The following is a 26,447-nucleotide window of genomic DNA, read 5'->3' as shown; positions in this document are numbered from 1 at the left end:
GGTTTGCAAATGACCATGACATCTAAGAACAGGAGTTGGCCCTCTATTTCTTTTTTTATGGAGAATTGTATATTTGGGTGGATGCTGTTGCGATGGTTAAGAAATTCTTCCAATTTTTCTTCACCATGACTCCAAATTGCAAAGTTGTCATCCACATATCAGAACCAGACTGTGGGTGCGAGGGGTGCCGAAGCCAGAGCTAGTTTTTCAAAATGCTCCATGTAAAAGTTTGCTATAACTGGGCTGAGGGGGCTGCCCATGGCCACTCCATCTGTCTGTTCATAGAATTCATTATCCCACTGGAAATAGCTGGTTGTTAGGCAGTGTTGGAAGAGGGCCTTGATGTCTTCTGGAAATATCTGCTGGAGTGCCAGAGTCCTTTAAGGGGGAATCATGGCAATGAACCTGGAGGACCTGGATGTGGCAGCACAAGGGGGAATCCCAGCTGCAGCCGCCTCATGAGGTTTGGCTGCGCAGGGGGATGGGGGGGAATAGCGACCTATGGCTAGCGTGCCAGAATCAAGGCCTCGGCGTGACAGCACGTGTGCCATAGGTTCACCATCACTGATCTAGACCAAATCCCTCACTTCCACACAGTGCAAGTGAAGAACAGTTTTCAGGAACTCTATTTGGTGGACAGAGTGCCTGAAGAACTATGGCTGGAGGCTCGTAACATTGTATAGGAGGCAGCAACGAAAACCATCCCAAAGAAAAGGAATGCAAGAAAGCAAAGTGGCTGTCCAACGAGGCCTTACAAATAGCAAATAGAAGGGAAACAAAATGCAAGGGAGATAGGAAAAGTTACAGAAAACTGAATGCAGACTTCCAAAGAATAGCAAGGAGAAACAAGACAGCCTTATTAAATGAACAGTGCAAAGAAATAGAGGAAAAAATTAGAAAGGGGAAAAACGAGAGATCAAGAAAATAGGAGATATTAAAGGAACATGTTGTGCAAAGATGAGCATGATAAAGGACAAAAATGGTCGGGACCTCACAGAAGCAGAAGACAACAAGAAGAGGTGGCAAGAATACACAAGAGGAATTATACCAGAAAGATATGGATGTCCCAGACAACCCAGACAGTGTGACTGCTGACCTTGAGCCAGACATCCTGGAGAGCGAAGTCAAGTGGGCCTTTGAAAGCATGGCTAACAACAAGGACCGTGGAGGTGATGGCATTCCAGTTGAACTATTTAAAATCTTAAAAGATGATGCTGCGAAGGTGATACACTCAATATGCCAGCAAGTTTGTAAAACTCAGCAGTGGCCAGAGGATTGGAAAAGATCAGTCTACATCCCAATCACAAAGAAGGGAAGCCAAAGAATGCTCCAACTATCGTACAATTGCACTCATTTCACACGCTAACAAGGTTATGCTTAAAATCCTACAAGGTAGGCTTCAGCAGTATGTGGACTGAGAACTCCCAGAAGTACAAGCTGGATTTCGAAGGGGCAGAGGAACTAGAGAGGAACTAGAGACCAAATTGCTAACATGCGCTAGATTATGAAGAAAGCCAGACAGTTCCCGAAAAAGATCTACTTCTGCCTCATTGACCATGCAAAAGCCTTTGACTGTGTGGACCACAGCAGACTATGGCAAGTTCTTAAAGAAAAGGGAGTGCGTGACCACCTTATCTATCTCCTGAGAAACCTATATGTGGGACAGGAAGCGACAGTTAGAACTGGATATGGAACAACTGGTTCAAAATTGGGAAAGGAGTACGACAAGGCTGTATATTGTCCCCCGGCTTATTTAACTTATATGCAGAATACATCAGGCGGAAGGCTGGTCTGGAGGAATCCTAAGCCGGAATCAAGATTGCCGGAAGAAATATCAACAACCTCAGATATGCAGATGATACCACTCTGATGGCAGAAAGTGAGGAGGACTTAAAGAACCTCTTAATGAGGGTGAAAGAGGAGAGTGCAAAACATGATTTGAAGCATGGAACCTCAGATATGCAGATGATACCACTCTGATGGTAGAAAGTGAGGAGGAATTAAGGAAACTCTTAATGAGGGATGAAAGAGGAGAGTGCAAAAAACGGTCTGAAACTCAACATCAAAAAAACTAAGATCATGGCCACTGGTCCCATCACCTCCTGGAAAATAGAAGAGGAAGATATGGAGGCAGTGACAGATTTTACTATCGGGCTCTATGATCACTGCAGATGGTAACAGCAGCCAAGAAATTAAAAGACACCCGCTTCTTGGGAGGAAAGCAATGACAAACTTAGACAGCATCTTAAAAAGCAGAGACATCACCTTGCCAACGAAGGTCCGCATAGTCAACGCTATGGTTTTTCCAGTAGCGATGTATGGAAGTGGACCATAAAGAGGGCTGACCACCGAAGAATTGATGCTTTTGAATTGTGGTGCTGGAGGAGACTCTTGAGAGTCCCCTGGACTACAAGGAGAACAAACCTATCCATTCTGAAGGAAATCAACCCTGAGTGCTCACTGGAAGAACAGATCCTGAAACTGAGGCTCCAATACTTTGGCCGACTCCCTGGAAAAGCCCCTGATGTTGGGAAAGTGTGAAGGCAAGAGGAGAAGGGGACGGCAGAGGACGAGATGGTTGGACAATGTCACCGAAGCAACCAACATGAATTTGACACAACTCCGGGAGGCAGTGGAAGACAAGAAGGCCTGGCGTGCTCTGGTCCATGGGGTCACCAAGAGTTGGACACAACTTAATGACTAAACCAGTGGTTCTTAACGTGGGCGATAATGCCCCCCAGGGGGCGATTTCATTTTTCAGGGGGGCGGTAGAACGAAAAGGGGCGGCATGGGGGCGCTGGAGCAGAAGGGGGGCGGTAGGGGGGCGCTGGAGCAAGCCAAACCTGTGAAGATGGCTGCAGCCTTTTTACAGTGTGCATGAATATATATTTTCCTCCAATTTTAATTTAGTTTCATACTTTTTGTCTTGAAATTTTTAGTTCCTGCATTTGTTTTTATGCCCTTTTTATATTTCTTTTTGCGTCTTAAAATTCACTTGCAACTAAATCATTAAATGTTACTTTTTGGGGGGCATTTCATTTTCTTGGAATTTAATTTTGTTTTCAGGGGTCATTGGATTTAACTGTCTTAAATAAATAAATAAATAAATAAATAAATAAATAAATAAATAAATAAATATCATCACCGCGGGGGGGGGGGGCGATGATAACTTCCTCAATGGCTCAAGGGGGCGTTTCTTTCAAAAAGGTTAAGAACCACTGGACTAAACAACAACTGGTTCCCTCTAGTGGCCAGATCATGGAAATACATATTTCTGAGTTTTTTCATTTAATATTTTTAATATTTTCAAACCATGGATATCAATCCCACAAATACTATATATTTACTATATTTACTGTTCCAGTGGGGGTGGCTATATGATTTTAGCTAACTGCAATTTTATCTGTTTTTATTATTTTAAATAGTTTGCAAATCACCTTGATAGCTATTTTTTAGAGCAAACATGGAATGTAAATTTACCCATTAAAGGTAAAATTTGTCTTTATGTCTGCAGAACTACAACAGAGGTAATCATTTTCCTCTTTTCTTCACACAAGAAAAGAAAGAAAGAAACACATCTATAATTCTGCTTGATCCCTGGGCAAGGAGGTGGTCCAGGTAAGAATTTCCACTGTATTCTGTGCATGCAGTAATCTATGTAGCCCCTAACTATATACACATGAATGTGTGTCAGGGGCAGTGACAGGGCCTCAAACATAAAACCAGCCTTAGGATGCATAAAAACATCCTAAAAAGTTGACCTCCAGAAGGACATCAAATGTTTTCTTTACCCAAGCACAATTTCTTATAACACTGCATCTTTTTTAAAAAAGCTAAATTGTGCAACAACAAAAATGGGATAGACAGATTAGTCAGGAAAATGCAGCCAATTTTATGAGAAGAGTTCTTTTTAATGCAGGCACCACATGTCTTTTACTTTAAGGAAATATCATTTGAATTAGCAGCAACTGCTAATGGGAATCAAAAGAATTCAGTGGAGATTGAATTAAACCAGTTTAGAAAATTCTGGCATCCTTTGGCTCAAGGATAATATGTTGGCTATGTCAGTAAATGAAAGGCATCAGGTTTCACATAGGTGGAAGTAAATCCCACTGAACTCAGTGGGACTAACTTCTTAGTTGGCATGTATAGAGCTCCAGTGTCAGTATTTACTTCAGTGCACTCTTAATTATTACCAGGTTCTGAGAGTCTCTCTCTTCAATACAAAAGATGTAGGGCAGCTTTAATTTTCCCAAGCTTCCCACAAGAACAGAGAAAGCAATGTAAACTGTATTGTCAGTTTCACTCACATCTTTCGTAAACAAAATATCCACATTAATCAGAAGCAAAACGGCTTCAACTCTGCCGAAATGATATTTAAACTCAAAGCCACCCACCCTGATCCAACAACAGCAGAATGATTGTATGGATTTTCAGCTCAAGGTGGTCAATCATTTGGCTGCCAGGCTCTACCATTTGAAGGACATTTAACATCCAACAACATACACACCAATCAATATGTTAAAGAAAAGAATTGCCTTGAGAGCTAAGAGCAAGGTCCATGATAGTTCTGCGGCCTCTTTCTCCTTCCTCTAAGGCAGTGTTTCCCAACCATGAGTAACCCAGGAGTTCTTGGACTGCAATACCCGAAAGCCTTCACCACTAGCTGAGTTGGCCAGGTCTACTGGGAGTTGCAGTCCAAGAACACCTGGATTACTTACGGTTGGGAACCACTGCTTTAAGGTCACGTCTGTTTTATTCCTGTTCTCTTTGCTAGAGAGGTGTTCCCCTGTACACATGGGTTTTCCCCATAATAAGCATACGAGCACCAGAGCCAGTTCTGTGAATAAGGGAACCTTTCCACTTCTGCTGTACTACAAATGAATTCCCTTAAACAATAAACAGTAATTTATTTTTCTTTTCTCTAATATTAGTTTCCAATACAGTTATTCCAACTCAGTAGTTACAACAAGCTGAGCACGATGGCCACCACTTTCTGGAAGTATAAATACCAAACAATCCTAACAAAGGGGAAGATCTAATCCTGTGCTTGTCTCTAGTAACTTATACTAAGAGGTACAATGTCAGAAATTCCGTTTAAATTCCACTTTGCTTTTTGGACGCTTTCTCTATTTTTATGACATTCATAAACAGTTTGAAAGCAAAAGCAATCTGTGTCCTTTTTCGAATCTGGCCACCATGCTGCTGTACAGTGTAAAATTTCTGGTAAAAATCTTTTAGTACACAGTAGAAAAAGAAACCCATAGAGAAGAATAGCTTCAGGTTCTGCAGATAGTCCACATTTTTCTCATTAACTGCCACTTAAGGACTCAGTAACTCACTCTAAGACATTTGTAGGAGAAAGAAAAAAAATTCTTTACTTGCAGTTACAAACAGATCAACAACAAATAAACGGATGCCAACTAAGTAAAGAGAGGGAAAAAGCACTCAGCACAGAGGCAGGGTTCTCTTTGAAATCAGACACTGGGAAGAATGATTGGCTAGTGCTGGATAGACTAGAAAAGTCCCTTCTAGTCACACAAACTAGAGAGAGCATGCAAGGCTGCAAATAAAACTCCAAAATGTACTTCATATGTTATAGTCGTTTCAAAATAGAAGAACATTTCAGCTTGAGAAATAAAATACACCCACAGGAAAGGAACTAGTTTGTGAGAAGATATGCCTGCACCCTACCAAACCCATCAGTCATATTGTACATACTGTGCAAATTAGCTTGGAACTGAACCAGCACCTGGAGAAGCAACATGTGGCACAAAGACTTTAATTTGTTATGCCTTGCTGATCTGGAAGAAATCTATACCTCTTTACTACAGATGACTAGAACTCCAGGTTATAGTCTTTAGCCCTTACAGAGAAATTGACCCTCCCAATTTGAAATACAAGGCACGCCCAAGCAAGCGATACATTCTGCACAACATGGCATCTCCTTATGAATCATTGTAAATAACAACTCCTCAGTGCACTCTTAATTAAGAGTATCTAAATCCTGGCTTGTTCATTATTGGGTGTGGGTGTGTGCATGTGTGTGCGTGTGCGCGTGTGCATGCCTTTATAAAATTAAATAAAAAGTGGAATGAAGAAGCAGTCAGAAATCTATACAGAATGACATTCTGGCAAAGCCTAATATACACATTTACAGAACATAAGTATATCACTGAAAAATCATAAAAAACAGTAAGAAACAAGAAAGTAGAGTTCTACAGTCCCTTGAAAAATACCTCTACACTAAATGTTAGAGCTATCAAAATCTGGAATCATATATCCTTTGTCTTCAAGATGGATTATAATGGGATTCAGCTGTGATTAAAAGAAGAAGAATGTCATTTTTACCTTCTGTAATTTCAGAACAGTCAAGATGGTACAACTAAGCATTAATATCTTAGAAAATAGCACACAGTGCTTTACAGTGACATTTTATATTTTATAGCTTTGTCAAGGCCTGGAGCTGGTCTCCTTAGCTAAGTCTGTCCCTATTTTTTTTTGAAAGAACCAAAAAAAGCAAGCAGTGCTACCTGCAGGCATCAAGATGTATTAGCACATTAATTCATCTCTGCACACTCTCAAGGCCAGCAGTAACTCGAAAGTATGCAAGCTTAGCATGCCATGAACTTTTCAAAGTATGCTCTGGCAAAAAGTTTGGAACTCTTCTACTGCGTTTGCAATTCCCTAAAAGGAGGTTAAGCAAGCTCAGAAAAGACAGAACTACTACTATTTGAAGCCAGACGATTTCTGCTACTGGTGTCACTGAAGGGAAAAATAGCAGCGTTCTGAATATAAACAATCCTGTTATAATCCTCTGCTGTTCCAATTATAGTTGCAAATGTTTTCCTATCTTTATAATTTTTTTTCTTCAGTTAAGATGACTGTACAGTTTTGGTCACTGCTAAATCTGAAAGCCACTAAAGAACTCAAGTTGCAAATCTTTTGACATGGAGAAATGGGGGGAATCTAATGAAGTTAAAGGGGTGCTTGGCAATTAGCTTCAAAACATTACTATTTTCCCTTTTATGTTCTTCCAAAGCACCTCATTTATCAACAACACATCGTTAATTTCTCATATCGTAGCTGTCCAATCCATGATATAGTAAAAACTGGTCAGTACAGAAGAGAATGTTTATCAGCTTCACTTGATTGCCCAGCAGCAATCCTAACTGGATAAGAAATACTGGTTTTTTGCTCCATAAGACGCACTTTCCCCCCCAAAAAAGTGGGGGGAAGTATGTGCGTCTTATGGAGCAAATACAGTAAAAAAGGGTTCAGCCACCACCACCCAGAAGCCTCCCACTGCCATGCTGGGAGGCCTCTGAACTGGCACCAAAGACTGCTTGCTATTTGGACCTCACCATTCTGCACTGCTGGCTTTCCAGGATCTGCTTCTTGCAGCCCATCTGGAAAACCAGCAAGGCTAACAGGCCTATGGCAGCAGGCAATGAAAACAGCCAAGGACCAAAGGGGAAAGAGTAATTCTAGAAAGACCAGGGGAAACCACACAGTCCTCCACTTAGGCAGTTGATTTTCCCACATTTGGGGAAATCACAGGGGTCAGTACATCCAGAGTGCAATAAGCCTTACCCTGGGAAAACCACTTTTACAATAATGGTATCTCCCTTGCCAGGTATGAGTTGGAACGGCCCCTGAAAATTCTTCCCTTTTCTGTGCCCTATCCCCCAAAAGGAATGGTGACCCCCTGGCTGCATCTCCTGATCAGAGCAGGGCTGCACAGCCCCAGTCCTGAAAGAGGCCAAGAGACCTACTCAGTGTTTTGGGGTGCCCCACAGGACCCCCATCAGGGGCTGGAATGTTCCTCCCACAATCCTCCAGTGCACAGATATTAGCATACCTAATATGTGGGGAAGGCAGGGAAAGCGGGGAAATTCAAACTTTCAGTTAGTGAAGAGGCTGCTTGTCTGCTTCCTTGCTAGCCCAAGCAGTTAAATTGCTGGGAGAGAGACCTGGGACTGCCTGGTATTGTCGTTTTCAAATGTAAAATGTAGTTTAAAAGCTGCTTGTTTTGGGTTAAACTGTGCTTGGGTGAAAAGGTGCTCCATCTGAGCTGAAACCTGCTTGTGTAGAAACGTGCATAGGGGTACTTGCTTTAAAAGCGGCTTGTTTTGGGTTAAACTGTGCTTGGGTGAAAAGGTGCTTCGTTTGAGCTGAAACCTGCTTGTAGAAACATGCATAGGGGTACTTGCTTTAAAAGCTGCCTGCAAAACCTTTCAGACCAACACCGATCAGCTGTTAGGTGGGGAGAGGGGAGGGGGAAGGAGCAGGAGCGGAGAAGAGCACAAAATGGCTGCCGTCTGCCTGCTGGCTTTTAGCTGTTTGGGGCTCTTTTTTGGCTGTTCTGGGGTCTACCAAGGCACTGTGAAGAGCAAGGCTCAGTCTACAGTACCTGGTAAGTGACTTTCTTTTAAGTTTTTTAAAGTTTCTGACCTTCGCCCCCCCCTAAAAATGCATTAATTTTCAATGCATTTCTATGGGAAATTTGGATTCAACTTGCAAACCTTTCAACTAGTTCTGGGCATCTATTAGAGAATGTATTTCCAAAGGGTGTTGCAGCAAGGAAACTAACTGTGCCTCGTGACTTCTAACTGGATTACAGTACCTGCTTCCTGATTTCAGCTACTATAGTTTGCATTCAGTTTTTTTGGCTCGTCAAGAACATTGTTCATGGCTTTGTGTGGCCTAACCTGTTGTACCTTGCATGCTATAAACGTTCAATTATGTCAGAAAATGGAGATTTGGTCTTATGCTGAGCATGTGCTACTGCTGGTGAATGGGATTGGGTTAAGCTTTGTGCTGCTGTTCTTTTGCATAACCTAAAGTAAATAAGGAAAACCAGCTGTTAAATAGTTTAATTCCAATATTTATCCTCCACACAACTAAAAGGAACCTCTCAATGCAGTGCCAAATCAGACAAACCATTTCTAACTTAATATAGGCTTGAGCTGTAGCTGGGCAGAGTTGCACAACAATCTCATCTGTCATTGAGACATTTCTATAAGCATGGGGAGGAGGTGGATGAAAGGAAATGTAAAATATAGGTAGAGTGGTATAGGTCTTATCACTGGCTGATAATGGTCTATATTAATGCCACTGTTGACTGCTGTTCACTTTACATGGTTCAAATGTTATTCTGTTATAGTTTATTAAATATTTTATTACACTATTGGGTTCAGAATATATTTCCCCTGTGTTCCTCCTCTAAAAATTAAGTGCGTCTTAAGGTCCGGTGCATCTTATGGAGCAAAAAATACGGTACCTCATGTGCTGGTAATCTCTAAAACAGACTACTGCAACACTCTCTATATAGGGCTGCCCTTGAAAACAGTATGGAAACTTCAGCAGGTCTAAAATGCAGTGGCCAGACTGATTATAGGTACCAGCAAATACAAACAAACAGAAATTAGTTTTTTAAGTCGTGGCCCCTTCCCTCTGGAACAAGCTTCCTACAGAGGTTTGTTGGGCACCATTCCTCTTTGTTTTTAGGAAGCTAATTAAGACTGAATTAAATAAAGCTGCCTTCTGCCAGTTGTAAATATTGTTGTGAGATGTTCAAATGGATTTCAATTTATGCATTTTTATTTGAAGGTAGTTTTTAGCTAGTGACAAGATTTATTGTACAGTGGTGCCCCGCATAGCGAGGTTAATCCGTTCCGGATTAACCTTCGCTATGGGAAAACATCGTAAAACGGATCAAAAACCCCAAATGGGCCCAAAACTCACCGTTCTCCGATGTTTTCCCTTGTTCTGGCGGCCATCTTGGGTGTACCAGTGGCCATTTTGAGCGTCCCGGCGGCCATCTTGGGTGTTCCAGCGGCCATTTTTTGTGCCGGTGGCCATCTTGGGTGTACCAGCGGCCATTTTTTGTGCCGGCGGCCATCTTGGGTGTGCCGTCACCCATTTTTTGTGTTCCTGCGGCCATTTTGGAGCCGCAGAACAGCTGTTCCCCCCATCGTAATGCAAGCATGCCCTCGCATTAGCGATGGGGAAATCCACATCGCAATGCGGATTCATCGTTCAACGGTGCACTCGTTATATGAGGCACCACTGTATTTTATTGCATTTTTGACATATTATATGATGTTTATGATTTTACTGCATATTGTGAACCACCCAGATAGTGACAACACTAATGGAACAATCCATCAATCCATCAGTCCATCAATCCATCAATCAATAAATCCATCAATCCATTGTCCTTTGACTTGGATTCCTGCACCGAGAAGGGAGAAGGACTTGATGGCCTTATAAGCCCCTTCCAACTCCATTATTTTATTACTCCTAAATATTTAAACTTTTGATTAGCATCCACACCATGGATCTTCTCAGGCCCATTTATATAAATGCAGTTTGCCTGTACTCTAAGGGAGAAAAGTCAGCTATAGAGATCGAGGTTTATGAGCCCAACAGCAGCCTCTGTGTTCCACAAAGCCCTTTGAATAGTAGAAGAAGCCTTACCTTATTGTGCCCAAAGTCATGTAATACAGTGCCAAGCTTCTTGGTATTGATGCGAAGCTTATGAGCAGCAATTATTGGGTTAGGATCCCGCCAGTCTATTGATACGCGATGGTACCAGAGGTGCTTTCCTTCCTGAATGTGTGCTGCTTTGATACCTGGATCAAAACGATGCACCTCACATCCACTGTTGGCCATGCTGACCTCAAACTGGTTGTCTTCGCTTCCCAAGCTTATTGAAGCAAACAAAACAAACAGAAGGGAACAGTTACTGTAATATAAAAACAAGAAATACAGAAGAAGAAGAGGAGAAGGAGCAGGATCCAACAAGCTATCTTATGGGACCTCAAAATCTAACAAATTTTATTTGGCACGCTTTTAGAGACTTTAGTCACCTCTTCAGATACATCTGTTGCCTCTAAAGAAGAGAGCTATGGTCTACAAAAGTTTGGGCCAAATAAAACTTGTCAGTCTGTAAGCCACTGTATGACTCACTGTTGCATTTTCTCCCATCCCAAATATTTCTAGTCAGGAACTCAGCTGATCTAGGAGCAAACTATGATCCTTGCCTCAGGCATTTTGTCTTTAAACAAGCAAGCTTTAGCATCCTGAGAATGTGTTGAGTATATCCAAGCAGACACAAAGTAGAGCAGCTGTACAATTGCTGGATGAGTCACAGAATTGGAGAACTGGAGCAGAGTCCAAAGGATCATCTTGTCCAATTCCCCATCAATGCAAGAAAATTCACAATTAAAACATTCCTGACAAACGGTCATGTTGTACTTAGAAAACAAAGAGTCCACCATTTTCTGAGGTAGTCTGTTCCATGTGAACAGCTCTTGCCATCAGGAAGTTCCTCCTAATCTTTAATTGAACGAGGACTGCAAAATGCGGCAAAGCAAAACTTTTGTTTCATCCTGAGACCAGTCCTGTCATTGGGCAGAGTAAGGTGTCTGCCTTGGACAGTAGATTTCAGGAGTCACATAGTTCATTATTTAATTTATTGTGGTCCATTTTTACTGCAAAGAAAAGAGAAGCAACTGTGAGATTTTCTGCCTCAAATGCCAAAATAATATCACCACTTTAGGTACACATGTGCCTGGGGGGAGTGGAAGTGAGGAGGCAATAATGCAATAAATTAATAAAGTAGATAAAGTAAAAATGAGGCCTTCCCCAAAAGGCAAGTGACAGGCCAGCTGTAAAATGCACAAGACTTCTGTAAAGAGGACATTCTGCTACAGAGACAATGCTTTTACAGCTGAAGAGCTTCTCAGCAGCGAAGACACTGTCAGCTCAACAGCCTTTCAATAGCTGATTGGAGTGCTTGATAGATTGGAATGGAGTGAGATGGATCTTAAGATAACCTTGAATGCAAGGACAAAAAAAAAATGAAAATGAAAATAAAAGGCCCCTCCAACCAAAGATACTAGAATCTGGGAAAATTTTTCTCCCCACACCACTTCATACCTTCCCCCCTCTTCTTTAAGTCCAGCAGGCAGCAACAAAAATAATCTAACAAAGGAAAGAAAACAAAAAAAAACAGCAAAAAAAAAAACCAACAACAACAACAAAGTGTCCCACAAAGAGGGAAAAATCTCCAGAGAAATCACAAGTTAAAAGTCCAAAAAATATTTCCAAGGAGACCTCTTCAGCTGCAGGAAACAAAATTCAAAGAAATGGGAAGAGGGGACTCTTCCCCTGCCAAAAAATAAATAACTACTGTAAATAAAAGGCAAAAAAAAAGGGAAGGGATCCAAGACAAAGTTGGCAGGCATGGAGCAATCGAAGATGGATGACACCAGTAACACAACACACAGTAATATCACAATGAATCACTGAAGTAGAGAACACTCCTCACTGGGTTTCAGGCCCTTTTTACAGATTCTGAATTCCTGCCCCAACCCAACATTCTGATTGGCCATTGACAGCCCTCAAAAGGCTACTAGATGAAAAATTTACCAAGTAATTTGACAAAGGGTGAAAAGTCACAAAAAAGTTACCTGAAAGAGGGAACATGAAAGAAACATAAAATGTTGGTATGCCCCCCTCTTTTCTAGACACAACACATTCACGTCTTGGAGATCTCCTTTTGAAAACTGGAAGGCACATACAGTACCTTGACCTGTATAATGGGAATCACATGGGGGGGGGGGCTCAGATGGTCTTTTTGCTAGTAGCTGTATTCTGGGCTATCTGAAGTGTACACTCCACAAAAGCACTGTCTCTGTGCACAGTACATTATACTGATCTAATCCAGCTATATCTTGAATAGAGAGGGAGGTATTTATATTTGTATACGAATACCCAGACACAGCTGGAGTGACTGAGGGTTTGGCTCCCTGGGACTGGACCGTCCACTCATGCGTCCGCCACTGCTGGTGGCCCCACTTTCCCTTCCAATTGCTCCAGAGCGCCCGGTCGGTTGGCCACTCCTGGCAAAAGGAGGGAAGACGAGTCTCCCTGCAAGGCTGACAAATGGCTAGCGGACTGGGCACTCCAGAGTGAATGGAAGGAAGAGCAGGGCCAGCGGCAGCGGAAGCATGAGTAGACGGTCCGGCCCCAGGGGGCGGACCCTCATTAACTCCAGCTGTGCGGGGGTATTCGTATTCATACACAGACACAAATACCCTCATCTCAAATATGAATGACTGCAGTCAAATCCATTCCCCCGCTTATAATACATATTTGTTCACTATATCATCACACTACCATGCAAACACTGGACTCTGTTGGACCTTAGATGGGAGACCACCAAGACACCCACTTCAAAGTTGATAATAGAAGGCCGGATGGAATTATAGTCTGAAGATGCAACCACATTAAGAAATATTTTACTACATGGTATAAAAGTCACTGCAAATCAGCCTGGATGTCATCCCCTCCCCAATCCATAGTTTTCCATCCAACACTAGAGAAGGAAAAGAATTTGAGGAGGGGAGTGAGAGGAGGAAATTGCCACTTGGCCCTTGTTTACAGCTTATTAATGTGGTCCTTTTGTAGCTGTGCCTCCTGCAAATCTGGAGGGCTGCACAAGTGCTACATTAATAAGCTGCAAACAAAACCATTTAATCATTTTCCCTTTCTATCTCTCCTGACATCTGTGGAGAATTTAATGTCAGTTAAAGCAAATTCACCTGAGTCAACTTGACTTCCTGGATATGACTTCACAGCAGATCAATTCATATTTTTCTCACTGTGTTATATATCTCCCTATGAATGTAATAACTAGACAGTTTCCAGACAAGTTAGCTTCCAGCCCCTTTGAACTATTTTTGCATCACACTTGTACCAAATGTTTTTTGCTTTCCATCACTATCTTCCCAATTCATTCAATACATATTTATTGTAAGGCTGTCTGCTTTTTAGTCTAAAATATTTGTTCCTTCTACAGTTATCCTCTGGAAAGAACCCATAAATTCCAGCTGGTCTTAATTTTCTCTTTTATAAATAGAGATATATTAGATAAGAAGCATATTTCAAGGAGATTTCACTCAGAACAAAACCACTTCTCTGTGAAGCCATACACCAAAGAGCAGAGTTATGGCCCCATCTCACTGAAAGATTGTGATCTGAGTAGAATTTCAAGGAATTAAAGTTGATGGTTGTGTAATTTCTTCAAAAAGAAAAAAATGTATGCTAATATACATACAGTCATTGTATATATTGGCACCCTTAACTTAATATTTGGTAGCACCACCTTTGGGAAAAAAACTAAAATAAATGAATGAGTTTTGTACACCTCTCTACTGGAATTTTGGACCACTCTTCTTTTGCAAACTGCTCCAGGGCCTTCAGATTTGAAGGATGCCTTCTCCCAACTGCTGTTTTGAGATCTCTCCACAGGTGTTCTATGGGATTCAGATCTGGACTCATTGCTGGCCATTTCAGAACTGATGGTTGTTGTAAGTTTTTCAGGCGGTTTGGCCGTGTTCTTAAGGTTTTTCTTCCTAACGTTTCGAAAGTCTCTGTGGCCAGCATCTTCAGAGGACAGGAGTCAGAACTCTGTCTGTGCTCTGATGCAGTTTGTGGGATAGTTGAGTATTTGTAGCTGTGGGATCAGCTTTTGTGCTTTTCAGGAGATTATGGTGATCTGTGTTTTTTGTGTGTGTGTGTGTGGATGTACTGATGTGATAAGAGGGAGAGATGATCTATCACTGTGATGGATGGGTGTCATTAGCTAGTCTTTTGTGTGCAGTGATCACCGGTCCTTGTGGCTGGGTTGAGTTTGTTGACCTTTTGCAGGCTGTATTTTTCAGTGCTGGGAGTCAGGCTTTGTTGAGTTTTAGAACAAACCTATACCTATCCATTTTGAAGGAAATCAACACTGAGTGCTCACTGGAAGGACAGATTCTGAAGCTGAAGCTCCAATACTTTGGCCATCTCATGAGAAGAGAAGACTCCCTGGAAAAGACCCTAATGTTGGGAAAGTGTGAAGGCAAGAGGAGAAGGGGACGACAGAAGACAAGATGGTTGGACAATGTTACCGAAGCAACCAACATGAATTTGACCCACCTCCATGAGGCTGTGGAAGACAGGAGGGCCTGATGTGCTCTGGTCTATGGGGTCACGAAGAGTAGGACACGACTTAACAACTAAACAACAATAACAAAAAGACTCTTCTTTTTTGTTGAAGCTCTGATGGTGTTTGTGGATTTCAGTGGCTTCCCTGTGCAGTCTAACATAATGATTGCTGATGTTGTCCAGTACTTCAGTATTTTGAAATAGAATTTCATGTCCAGCTTGTTTTAGGACATGTTCAGCTACTGCTGATTTTTCCGGTTGTTTTAGTCTGCAGTGTCTTTCATGTTCTTTGATTCTGGTGTGGATGCTACGTTTTTGTGGTTCCAATATATACCTGGCCACAACTGCAAGACATCCAGTATACCTCTGCAGTGGTGAGGGCATCCCTTTTGTCCTTTGCAGACCATAATATTTGTTGTATTTTTATGATGGGCCTGAGTACTGTTTGTAGGTTGTGTTTTTTCCAAAAGTTTCCCTATGCGGTCTGTGACGTCTTTGATGTATGGCAGAAATACTTAATTTGTTGTTGACTCTTTTTCCTCTTCAGTTTGGTGTTGTTCTCTTGGCTTGATGGCTCTTGTGATTTCATTCTTGGAATAGCCATTTGCCTGTAGGGCCCAATTCAGATGGCTGAGTTCAGTGCTGAGAAATTGAACTTCACAGCTCCAGTTTGCATGATCTATCAGTGTTTTGATTATGCCTCTTTTTGATTGTGGGTGGTGGTTGGAGTTTTTGTGTAGGTACCAGTCTCTGTGGGTGGGTTTTCTGTAGACCTTGTGTCCCAATAGGAGGTTAGGTTTGCATATGACCATGACATCTGGAGTTGGCCCTCTATTTCTTTTTCCATGGCGAATTGTATATTTGGGTGGATGCTGTTGAGATGGTTTAGAAATTCTTCCAGTTTTTCTTCACCGTGGTTCCAAACAGTGAAGGTATCATGCATGTATCAGGACCAGACTGTGGGTGCAAAGGGTGCTGAAGCCAGGGCCTGTTTTTCGAAATGTTCCATGTAGAGGTTTGCTATAACTGGGCTGAGGGGGCTGCCCATGGCCACTCCATCTGTTCATAGAATTCATTATCCGACTGAAAGTAGCTGGTTGTTAGGCAGTGTTGGAAGAGGGCCTTGATGTCTTCTGGAAATATCTGCTGGATGAGTGTCAGAGTGTCCTTTACCAGTACCTTGACGTAGTAGGGATACTACATTGAGATGGATATAAAGTTAGAAAAAGTGTGGCGTGAAAAGAGATACCGTTAGGATTAGATAGGTTTGCGTATCAGGATTAGGCTTAGACTAGATAAAAGGCTGCATGAAATGTCTTTATCCTGTTTTTATTGTTTGCCATTCGAACCCTTTGCATTTTACTCCTTTATTTTAAAAATGTATTAAGCATCTCTTCATTTTCTAGTGGCAAGTATCAAATAAACATCCACAGTGACTGCTTGGCCGCACAGATCAAAGAAGAGGGAAAAGGAAGGGAAGAAAAATACATCTTCTGAAAAGTTTCAAGTTGCAGCATTACCTAAGGGTTTGAGTTTTAACAAAAAAAAGGTGAAGATTTTCCACAGAGCCAAGTGGATGTTCAAGAATGGGCTCCGGTGTCTCAAAGTGTGTGGAAATAACAACATGAAGGAGCACACTGGGTGTCTGACCAGGTACTATTGTGTTCTATGAAGAATGAAAATGGGTTTATACTTGAATCAACTAGGAACCATGGCTTGGAAAAGTAATGTTTTTGGATTACAGTTCTCAGAATTCCCCAGTCGGAATTCCAGGAGCTGAATATCCCCATCAAAAATAACTTCTCCAAATGGTTGTTGTGGGTTTTTCGGGCTCTTTGGCTGTGTTCTGAAGGTTGTTCTTCCTAACATTTCGCCAGTCTCTGTGGCTGGCATCTTCAGAGGACACCAGAGCACAGTTTGCTGTCCTCTGAAGATGCCGGCCACAGAGACTGGTGAAACGTTAGGAAGAACAACCTTCAGAACATGGCCAAAGAGCCCGAAAAACCCACAACAACCATTAGATCCCGGCCGTGAAAGCCTTCGAGAATATATTAAACTTCTCCAAAGCGTGGAACTTACATGGTTTGGCTTGTATAATTTAAGTATGGAGGAGAGTGTAAATATCACTGAATGCATCTATTCAGAATAGGTAGTTTGTCTTGGCCTCCATTTTTCCATGTAGGAAGAATTCTTTAAAAAAATAATATACTGTAAACAAGATTACATAAAATATTGTTAACACACCACATTAAGAGCAATGGGATTGTGAAATGGTTCCCTTGCCATATATACACATAGTTTAGAGAGGACACTTACCCTAGTGAGTACAGGCGACACTCCTTGCTTTTGATTTGATGAACTAAACTGAATCTGTCATCCAAGCAGACTGGCCAGGGTTTTGCCAGCCTGTCAGGGCTTCCTAGCAGGTCTTTCATGTCCATGTGATCACATGAAATCTGTTTAAAAAAGCAAATCCTTCTTTCAGGCTATGTTGCAGTATCTCTGAAACATCTATCACATTTATTTTGCAAGAAGAAGTAAGAACTAGTCCATATCTTAGAGGAAATGGTGTAGCTATTACATGGTTGACAAACTAGAGGAGAGGCAAACAGGCTGCTGGATTTATTTCTTGTTTGTTTGCTTTGCTAAAGAAAGGATGTGCTGGATCAAAAGAAGTCCAGCAGGAGAACAGTGAAACATAATAGACAAATAATTGAATTCCAGTGAATATTACACACTGAACACATTTTTTCAAGGACAGCTTCCTCAACTGCAAAAGTCAATTTATTTATTTTTTTTCTTTCAAATCTTGGATTAAATTTTGCCCTTGGCATTATTTAAAGGATAATGTCTTATCTCCCAATTACCTGCTTGGGCATAATGACTCATGCAACAGTAACCCTTCCAGATTTTATTACCGCAATTTTTGTGTGTGGACTGGCCTTTGAATGCTGTCTGGAACGTTATTTGATTGGATTGCAATTTATCAGCTGTGCTGGCTGGAGGATTCTGGGAGCTGTATTTGATTAAAGTAAATATTCAAGCTCTAAATGAATTCATGTGCTAGGTTGTACCAGTGCTCTGACAGCTGCACTGCCCCCCACTATACTTCCACACCTGATTTAAAGAATTACAGAACAGGTAAATGTATAACGTTTAAAAAAAAATCAATAGCAGTAAGATGCCCTCAAAATCTTTTAATGTTTAAAAACGCATTTAAAAGTGAAGCAACAGGAGTTTTACTTATTAAACATACTAGTTGTATGCTGTCCTGTCAAGTGGAGTGGGTTAGCTCTAAGAGCTATAGTTCCTTTAAATATAGATTTATTGTTGTTGTTTAGTTGTTAAGTCATGTCCGACTCTTCGTGACCCCATCGACCAGAGCATGCCAGGCCCTCCTGTCTTCCATTGCCTTACGGAGTTTGGTCAAATTCATGTCGGTAGCTTCGATGACACTGTCCAAACTTGTCCTCTGTCATCCCCTTCTCCTCTTGCCTTCACACTTTCCCAACATCAGGATCTTTTCCAAGGAGTCTTCTCTTCTCATGAGATGGCCACAATATTGGAGCCTCAGCTTCAGGATCTGTCCTTCCAGTGAGCACTCAGGGTTGAATTCCTTCAAAATGGATAGGTTTGTTCTCCTTGCAGTCCAGGGGACTCTCAAGAGTCTCCTCCAGCACCACAATTCAAAAGCATCAATTCTTCGGCGGTCAGTCTTCTTTATGGTCCAGCTCTCACTTCCATACGTCACTACTGGAAAAACCATAGCTTTGACTATGCGGACTTTTGTTGGCAAGGTGATGTCTCTGCTTTTTAAGATGCTGTCTAGATTTGTCATCGCTTTCCTCCCAAGAAGAAGGTGTCTTTTAATTCCGTGGCTGCTGTCACCATCTGCAGTGATCATGGAGCCCAAGAAAGTAACATCTGTCACTGCCTCCATATCTTCCCCTTCTGTTTGCCAGGAGGTGAGGTTTTTTTAATGAACTTCAGACCATTTTTTGCGCTCTCCTCTTTCACCCTCATCATGAGATTCCTTAATTCCTCCTCACTTTCTGCCATCAGAGAGGTATCATCTGCATATCTGAGGTTGAACTGAGGTTTCCAGATGTTACAGTCCACATGCATTTATACAGCCAAATTCTAGCTAGATTTATATTCGGTAGCTAAAATTTGGCTGTATAAATGCATTTGGACTGTAACATCTGGAAGCCTCAATTATCACAGGTAAGAGTTTTTGATACTTCTTTGGGGTTTTGGCAGTTCTAACACAAGACTGTCAGGAGCCCTAAGGTTGGGAACCATTGCTGTACAACAAGCTAGTTGGCCACTCCCAGTACACCTCTTCAGCTGTAAGAAGCTTTGCCTAAGAGTATGTTATGTTATGAACCATTAAATCAGAACCAGCTTATAGCAACCCTAATAGGGATTTCAAAGTAAATGAGATATTTAAAGAGTGATTTTATCAGTTCTACAACCCCAGTGAGCTTTCATGGCTGAGCAGGGATTCACACTCCGGGCCTTCTGAGCCCACAACCTGGGGTTGTGTCATTTTGTCCACAACCCCACACCGAGTATCATGCCTGACAGTACAGGCTTCATTAAAATCTGCCTCAGAAAAAATAACATTATTGGAACAAAGACACAACTCAACAGTCACAAGATAAAGCTAAGAGGAAGCTCTGCTAAGCAAGACAAGGAAGTCACACCTACTGATGAACGAATAATAGTAGCTGCCTGGGATCAGATAAGCTAGCATCTCTGTGAGGAATATTTTAATAAAGCCTATACGCTCAGACAAAGCTTCTCACAGTACTGTACTAAAGCAGTATACTAGGAGTAGCTAATCAGCTCTTTAGAAAGCAGTAGTTCCCAGTCTTGAAGCTTTTGGTAGTCTTAAACTGTAACTCCCAGAAGCCCAGAGACACAAGGTAGCTTGGCAACTGTCTTAACAGTTTCAGTGTTGCAGTTTAATTCCATTTATATTCTCAGGATTAGACTATGAATTACAAACCTAATCAGTTAAGGGGTATATAGGTGGCTTTCCTTTCAGGGATGGAGTAGCATTCACCCTCAGTACGTAGTCCACTGAACTAATGTTGAAATTAATGTATTAATAAAACCAAATAAATGGTATAAACATTTTAAATTTTAAACATTGACACAAGAGTTAATTTTACAATTTCCAGTGTTAATTAATTAATTAATTATTTTCACACCTAATGTTCCAAGCTTTGGGTATGGATGGGTCATCTGTGCTCTACAAAATCTGGCTATTCTGCCATTCTAGACTGAAGTTTAGCCCCAATTAAATTTGTCTCATGTTGCTTTTATAAGCTTTTCCTTTATTTTAATTATCGCAGTATTGTACCATTCTCTACCACATTTGGTTTGTTTTTATGAGAGGAAGAGAAAGACACATAGAGAGAAGGTTGGGATGCAATTTTTAAAAAAAAGAAATAAATAAAATGGATACAGTTCAACAGGCATTCAATATAAAAGTCAGGCCAATATAAAGTCCATTCCTCCCAAAAATCTCTCCTCCTCCCCATCTTTCTCTTGTGGGATTTAGAGTCTAGCTCATTTAAGTACTCATACATACGTTTAAATCCATTCTTTATTTCCGAGTAGATATGCTTAAATAATCTGCCCGGGGAAATTGAGAATTAAGCATATGTTTAGAGTCTCGGCTGAACACATTTTAGATCAACTAAGCTTGCAACATAATCATCTCGTCTGGAACTCACAACAGGATTGTTTGCCACAGAAGGAGCCACAATTAACAATCTTCCAGTTAGACACAGATGGAAAAAAAGCAATCCTGCCTCAAAATTCCAGAAGGAAATCTTTCTATTATAAAATGTGAAACTCATAAACAGATGAAGGAATGAATCCTGACATTTAACTGTCATCTCCCTGGCATCAGACAAAACTATCCATACGGTGTGCTCCAGAAGTCCACCCTCTGCAGTATGATACTCCACATTCTGCAGCAAGAAAAGACAACTTCTGAAGCCTGAGTAATATGTGGACATATACATACATTTGATTTTCTGCACCCTATTTTTTCCCCTCAATTTTACCTTCTGTATTTCAACATACTTACATCTGTCATGACCCAGGAATCCAGCATTGACTCAGAAGCTGAGAAACCAGTGGCATCAGCAAAAGAGTCACCAGGCCCAGACGCCACTTGAGAATACTTCCCCCAACCCCCAAATCTTTGAGCCTGAGACCCAGGAGCCCAAATCAACAAGCTAGACCCTCCAAGGGTGGGACAGCATACACTCTCCCCTGAGAACTCCACAATCTCAGAAGCCCATGCACCAACTGCAGCCTGCCCAGCATTCACTCCCGAAGAGATGAAAGAGCATTAGACTTTCTTTCTTTCTTTCTTTCTTTCTTTCTTTCTTTCTTTCTTTCTTTCTTTCTTTCTTTCTTTCTTTCTTTCTTTCTTTCTTTCTTTCTTTCTTTCTTTCTTTCTTTCTTTCTTTCTTTCTTTCTTCCTTCCTTCCTTCCTTCCTTCCTTCCTTCCTTCCTTCCTTCCTTCCTTATTTATTTGTTTATTTGTTTATTTGTTTATTTGTTTATTTATTTATTTATTTATTTATTTATTTATTTATTTATTTATTTATTTATTTATTTATTTATTTATTTATTTAACTTATATGCCGCCCACACTACCCGAAGGTCTCTGGGCGGCTTACAGCATTTAAAATACAATAAAAAGGCAAAATAAAAGGGCAAAATAATTAAAATGCAATTAAAATGTAAATTTTAAAAATTGCCATCAGACCTACAGCTGATATTACTTCAGTTAAAAAGCCATTTGGAACAGGAAGGTTTTGACCTGGCGCCGAAATGTCATCAGCGTCGGCGCCAAACGAATCTCAGTCGGGAGGGCATTCCATAGTCTGGGGGCAGCTGCCGAAAAGGCCCTTTCTCTACAAGCCGTCCCTCTTATCTCCTTAAGGGATGGCTCTTTCAAAAGGGCCCCCTGGTTAGATCTTAACTGCCGGGTAGGTTCGTATGGAAGGAGGCGGTCCTTCAGGTATCCAGGGCCCAAGCCGTTTAGGGCTTTATATGTCAAAACAAGCACTTTGAATTGGGCCCGGGCAGCAACTGGTAACCAATGTAAATTAGAATCGGCTTGATGTGATCTCTAGCGGCTCCACCACTCACCAGCCGCGCAGCTCGATTCTGGACTAGTTGCAGTCGCCGGACCGTCTTCAAAGGCAGCCCCACGTAGAGCGCATTGCAATAATCTATATGAGATGTTACCAGTGCATGTGTAACTGTCATGAGACTCCGCTCGTCCAGGTAGGGCCGCAGCTGGTATAATTTCCGCAGCTGAAGGAAGGCACCTCTGGCCACCGAGTCCACCTGGGCTTCCAAAGTTAGACTGGGGTCCAGGAACACCCCCAGGCTGCGGACCCTGTCCCTTAGGGGGAGTGTAACCCCATTCAGGGCAGGGAAATGGCCCTCTAACCTGTCCGGTGAAGCACCTACTAACAGCACTTCCGTCTTGTCAGGATTGAGTTTCAATTTATTAACCCTCATCCAGTCCATTATCAGGTCCAGACACGAGTTCAGCACAGAAACCGCCTCACCTGGATTGGTGGAAAACGAGAGGTAGAGCTGAGTATCGTCAGCATATTGCTGACTCCTCATCCCAAACCTCCTGATGACCTCTCCCAGTGGTTTCATGTAGATGTTAAACAGCATGGGGGACAGTATTGAGCCCTGAGGAACCCCATGACATAAACCCCATGGGGCAGAGCAATGTCCCCCAGCACCACCCTCTGGACACGGTCACCCAGGAAGGAGCATAACCACTGTAAAGTAGTGCCCCCAACTCTTTGACTTTGTCAAAGGTCTATCCCTTTAAAGTTTCTCATTCTGTGGGAAGTGGTGAAGTCTGGAAAGATTAGTGTAGAACAGTGGTCTCCAACCTTGGGCCTCCAGATGTTCTTAAACTACAATTCCCAGAAGCCTTCACCACCACCCCTGCTGGCCAGGATTTCTGGGAGTTGAAGTCTAAGAACATCTGGAGGCCCAGGGTTGGGGACCACTGGTGTAGAAGACCTTTGTTGAGCTTCAAATCCTTACTAGAACAACTTGCTACTCACCTGTATTTCTCTTAGGTGCTGCCCTGCCTAGTCTGCCTCATGGACAGGTTAGTGAGGATTATTCAGTTTTTATTTCAGTTATCTTTACCACTGAGCTTGTAACAACTGAATATGTGCAATCATTCTGCACATTGGTAATAAAGCAAAAGATAAACTTTCTGCTTATTATAATCAGCGGAATCCATTTAAGAAGTATGAAGAATCTCTAATTAAAATACAGGAACAAGAAGAAACAGGAGATGATCTAATAAAATGGAGGAAAGAAGGAAGCCTAACAGTAGCAATATAAATATAGATGTGGAAAAGAGAAAATGTATATATCCAGCTATATATGTGCTTATTTCCCCTTCCCCCATGCAAACAATTGCACATGTTCTGGTACCCTGCTACAACAGCTAGACCATGTCATCATCCAACTTCTCTATAATTTATATTTTTAAATGTTCTGCTGTTGCTGATAGAAACTTAAGTGAATATGAGAACAGAAATATCACACTTAGCAACTTAAAGTCATCTTCAGCCCAATCTGACTACTTCAGACATTTACCCTGTTATATTCAGGCTTAGGCTGGAGACATTTCTACAGAAAATTAGAAATAACTTGAAAAAGTGATCTCTATCTCTAGTGTGCTCATCACATATTCTCCTCTTTTTCATATAAAACCAAAACATTCTAGGCTCACTGTATGTTCACTGGCAAGAACCAACAAGAGAATAGTAATGTCTCCTCTCCATTTCCTAAGCTCTGGCTGTTTTCAGTTTTAATTACGCAGACAAGAGCTAGAACCTTGTCAATTAAAAAACAATTCTTATGTTTGTTTACAAGCTACACTCTGGGCCCTATAGTATACAGCTTTAATTACAGAGAATTCCCACCAGACTTTCAAAGGCTGAACCATTTACAAAATCCCTACCCATGTCAAATGAGCAAAGAAGCTAAAATTAAAATCAGAAATCAGTCTTAGTTAAGACAGATACTACCTAATCCTTCTTAATAAGCAAACTGGACAAACATGACTTAAGAAGATTAAGCTTTATGAAGGCATTATATTGGGAGAAATAGGATTAGAAAAGCTGCATGCTACTGTGGTGGTTTCTCTTCAGTTCTTAATTCCTATGACTTTTTAAGAAACTGGGAGATGATTTTGCTTACCATATTTCTAAATATTTATGAGACAGTAAGAATTTGGCTTTCTCCTTCCTTCCACATATGTAATAATTCTAGTAAGAGAGAATTTTAAATTAAGGCGAGGCTAGCTGAATAGCTCAGTGAGAGGTAGCGGGCTGCGGAGCCAGAGGTTGGGAATTCTGTTTATCTATTTTATTTATTTCATGCATTTCTGTACTTGAAATGATTCAAGTAATTTGTAGGGAGATTTGAATGCTTAAGGACCAGCCATATAATAGTTTCTTCCACACCAGAAGGCATAATACCCTCTCTCAGTTACTCATTTATGATCTTAACTGCCCAGTTCATGGTAATCTCACTGACTAATTTTAATAGCCAGGATGGGCAAGCAGAGGAGGGTTTTGCAATGTCCCAGTGTCCTGGTCATGTCTTCTGATGTTACGGACCGAAGCTGATCCAAACAAGCCTGAGGGGCAATATGCTGATGGTCCCCAAACCGTTCAACTGAACTGTCGGAGAAGTCTAGATCCCGTTGAATGGCCTCAATTTTAGTTCTAAAGAGGGCTGCAAAATGTTCACGTGTAAAATGCCAAATCGAGGTATTTGCTGACCAGGACTAATGAGGTGTGGACCAGTCGATAGAGCTCTGACTATTGATTAACCACCTTATTAATTATTTCAGTGTTAAAGGTCTTCTTAGCTATTTTAATAGTATTGGAATATTTCCTGGTCAATTTACTAACCACAGCTAAATTAGCATCCAACAGGTCCTTCCACCATCTCCTCTCTAGCCCTTTCCTAAGTAACTACATAGCACGAAGCTCTTCTATAAACCGAGGGAGAGTCAGCTCTGTTCAGGAGCAATCCTGTCAACCACCTGGACAACTTCAGTGTACTACCTATTGACTCAGGCTTTGGCAGGATCACCAACCAGGTCAGCGAGAAACCCTCCCAAGGCCTCCAAAAACCTTGTGGTTTTAGAAGCCTCCGAGGATGGATCATTTTCAACAATCCTATCTCCTTGCGGGGAGAGGTCATCACGGCTAGGTTGAATTTCAATAGGAAGCTATCTGTCCATGACAAGGGGAAAGACTTTCTGTCTGACACCCTCAGATCAAACCCCGCCTGTGCCAACCAGAACACCAGGTCCAGAATGTGACCTGCTCTATTCATGGCACTGTTGACATATTGGGGTAGACCCATGGATGCTATGGAATCTATGTATGAACCCCAGGATTGCACCTGCGAGCTCTTTTCTGGCATGGACGTTGAAGTCCCTGACTATGAATAGTCTAGGCGACCTCAGTACTGCCACTGAAATGAACTCTACACATCCTGGTAGGAAAACCACTGGGTCATGGGGAGAATGGTACCCCACTGCAAACCCAAATCTATGCCCCATCATCAGGTAAAGACACTCTAGACCTGGGCTCGACAACATGCTGACAGATATATTATTGTTATAGACCACAGTGACCCCTTACCTCTTCCCTCCAATAGAGTACCCAGGTAGGCACAGCTGACAAAGAGCTACTCCTCCCGCTCAACCCACCCAGATCTCAGGTATGCATGACAGGTCAGCTCCCTCATCCTCAATAAGATCACAAATAAGTTGAGGTTTATTCTGGACCCACCTGGCATCCACCAGCAGGAGGGTCAGACTGGAGGGCTGGCTGAGCTGGCTATCTTGTAAATGTTGGAGGGTAGACAGCAAGAGCTCAGGACAGGTGCCAATTGCCTCACCGGAACTCTCCTGTAACGGTAAGGCAGCCCACCTGCTGCATACCTCTCCCTGCCCAATACTACTGAGAGAGACTTGCTGTGGAAATTTGCCATAATAGAAATTATTCCTCCCTCCCACCAGACCAAATCAGGCACCCTCTAAAAAAAAAAAAAGCAAAAAAATGGCTCACTCATAAAATCCCCTGAACGTAAGTTATCTACTGGAAAACATCCATAAGCTAAACAACAATAAATTAATAAATATGGCCTAAGATATCCCTATCTAAAACACATAAATAAATAATCCCAGGGATAAAACGCAAGTATGTAACAGTTACAGTAAACCCTTTTTTCAATTAGATATAACAGATTAGGCATCCTTCAGTCTCGAGAGACTATGGTATCGTGCTCTGTATGGAGGACTTGGAACAGCGTCTAGTGTGGCTGAGGAGGCCGATTCGAGAGTGACA

General features: G+C 41.7%; 1 protein-coding gene and 1 pseudogene across 5 annotated transcripts in view; both read right to left on the bottom strand.

Annotated features, from left to right (window-relative positions):
• The window catches only part of METTL24 (methyltransferase like 24), a 161,162-nt gene that overhangs the window by 80,566 nt on the left and 54,149 nt on the right, over positions 1–26,447 (bottom strand). For all 5 annotated transcript variants that reach the window (XR_002301233.3, XR_012086497.2, XM_078385103.1 and 2 more), the window contains 2 exons: positions 17,317–17,456; positions 10,483–10,711 (listed from right to left, as the gene is read on the bottom strand). Coding sequence is in view for 3 of the 5 variants with exons in the window: in XM_078385103.1 (XP_078241229.1) it covers positions 10,483–10,711; positions 17,317–17,456 (369 nt within the window). In the remaining 2 variants the exon portion in view is untranslated. The remainder of the gene's footprint in view (positions 1–10,482; positions 10,712–17,316; positions 17,457–26,447) is intronic.
• Positions 7,492–7,644, bottom strand: LOC140703499 (U1 spliceosomal RNA; annotated as a pseudogene).

The sequence above is a fragment of the Pogona vitticeps genome, chromosome 1 (assembly GCF_051106095.1).
Source record: "Pogona vitticeps strain Pit_001003342236 chromosome 1, PviZW2.1, whole genome shotgun sequence".
Classification (NCBI taxonomy): domain Eukaryota; kingdom Metazoa; phylum Chordata; class Lepidosauria; order Squamata; family Agamidae; genus Pogona; species Pogona vitticeps.
The sequence above is the reverse complement of the archived record's forward strand: the minus strand, read 5'-3'. Positions and strand labels throughout refer to the sequence as shown.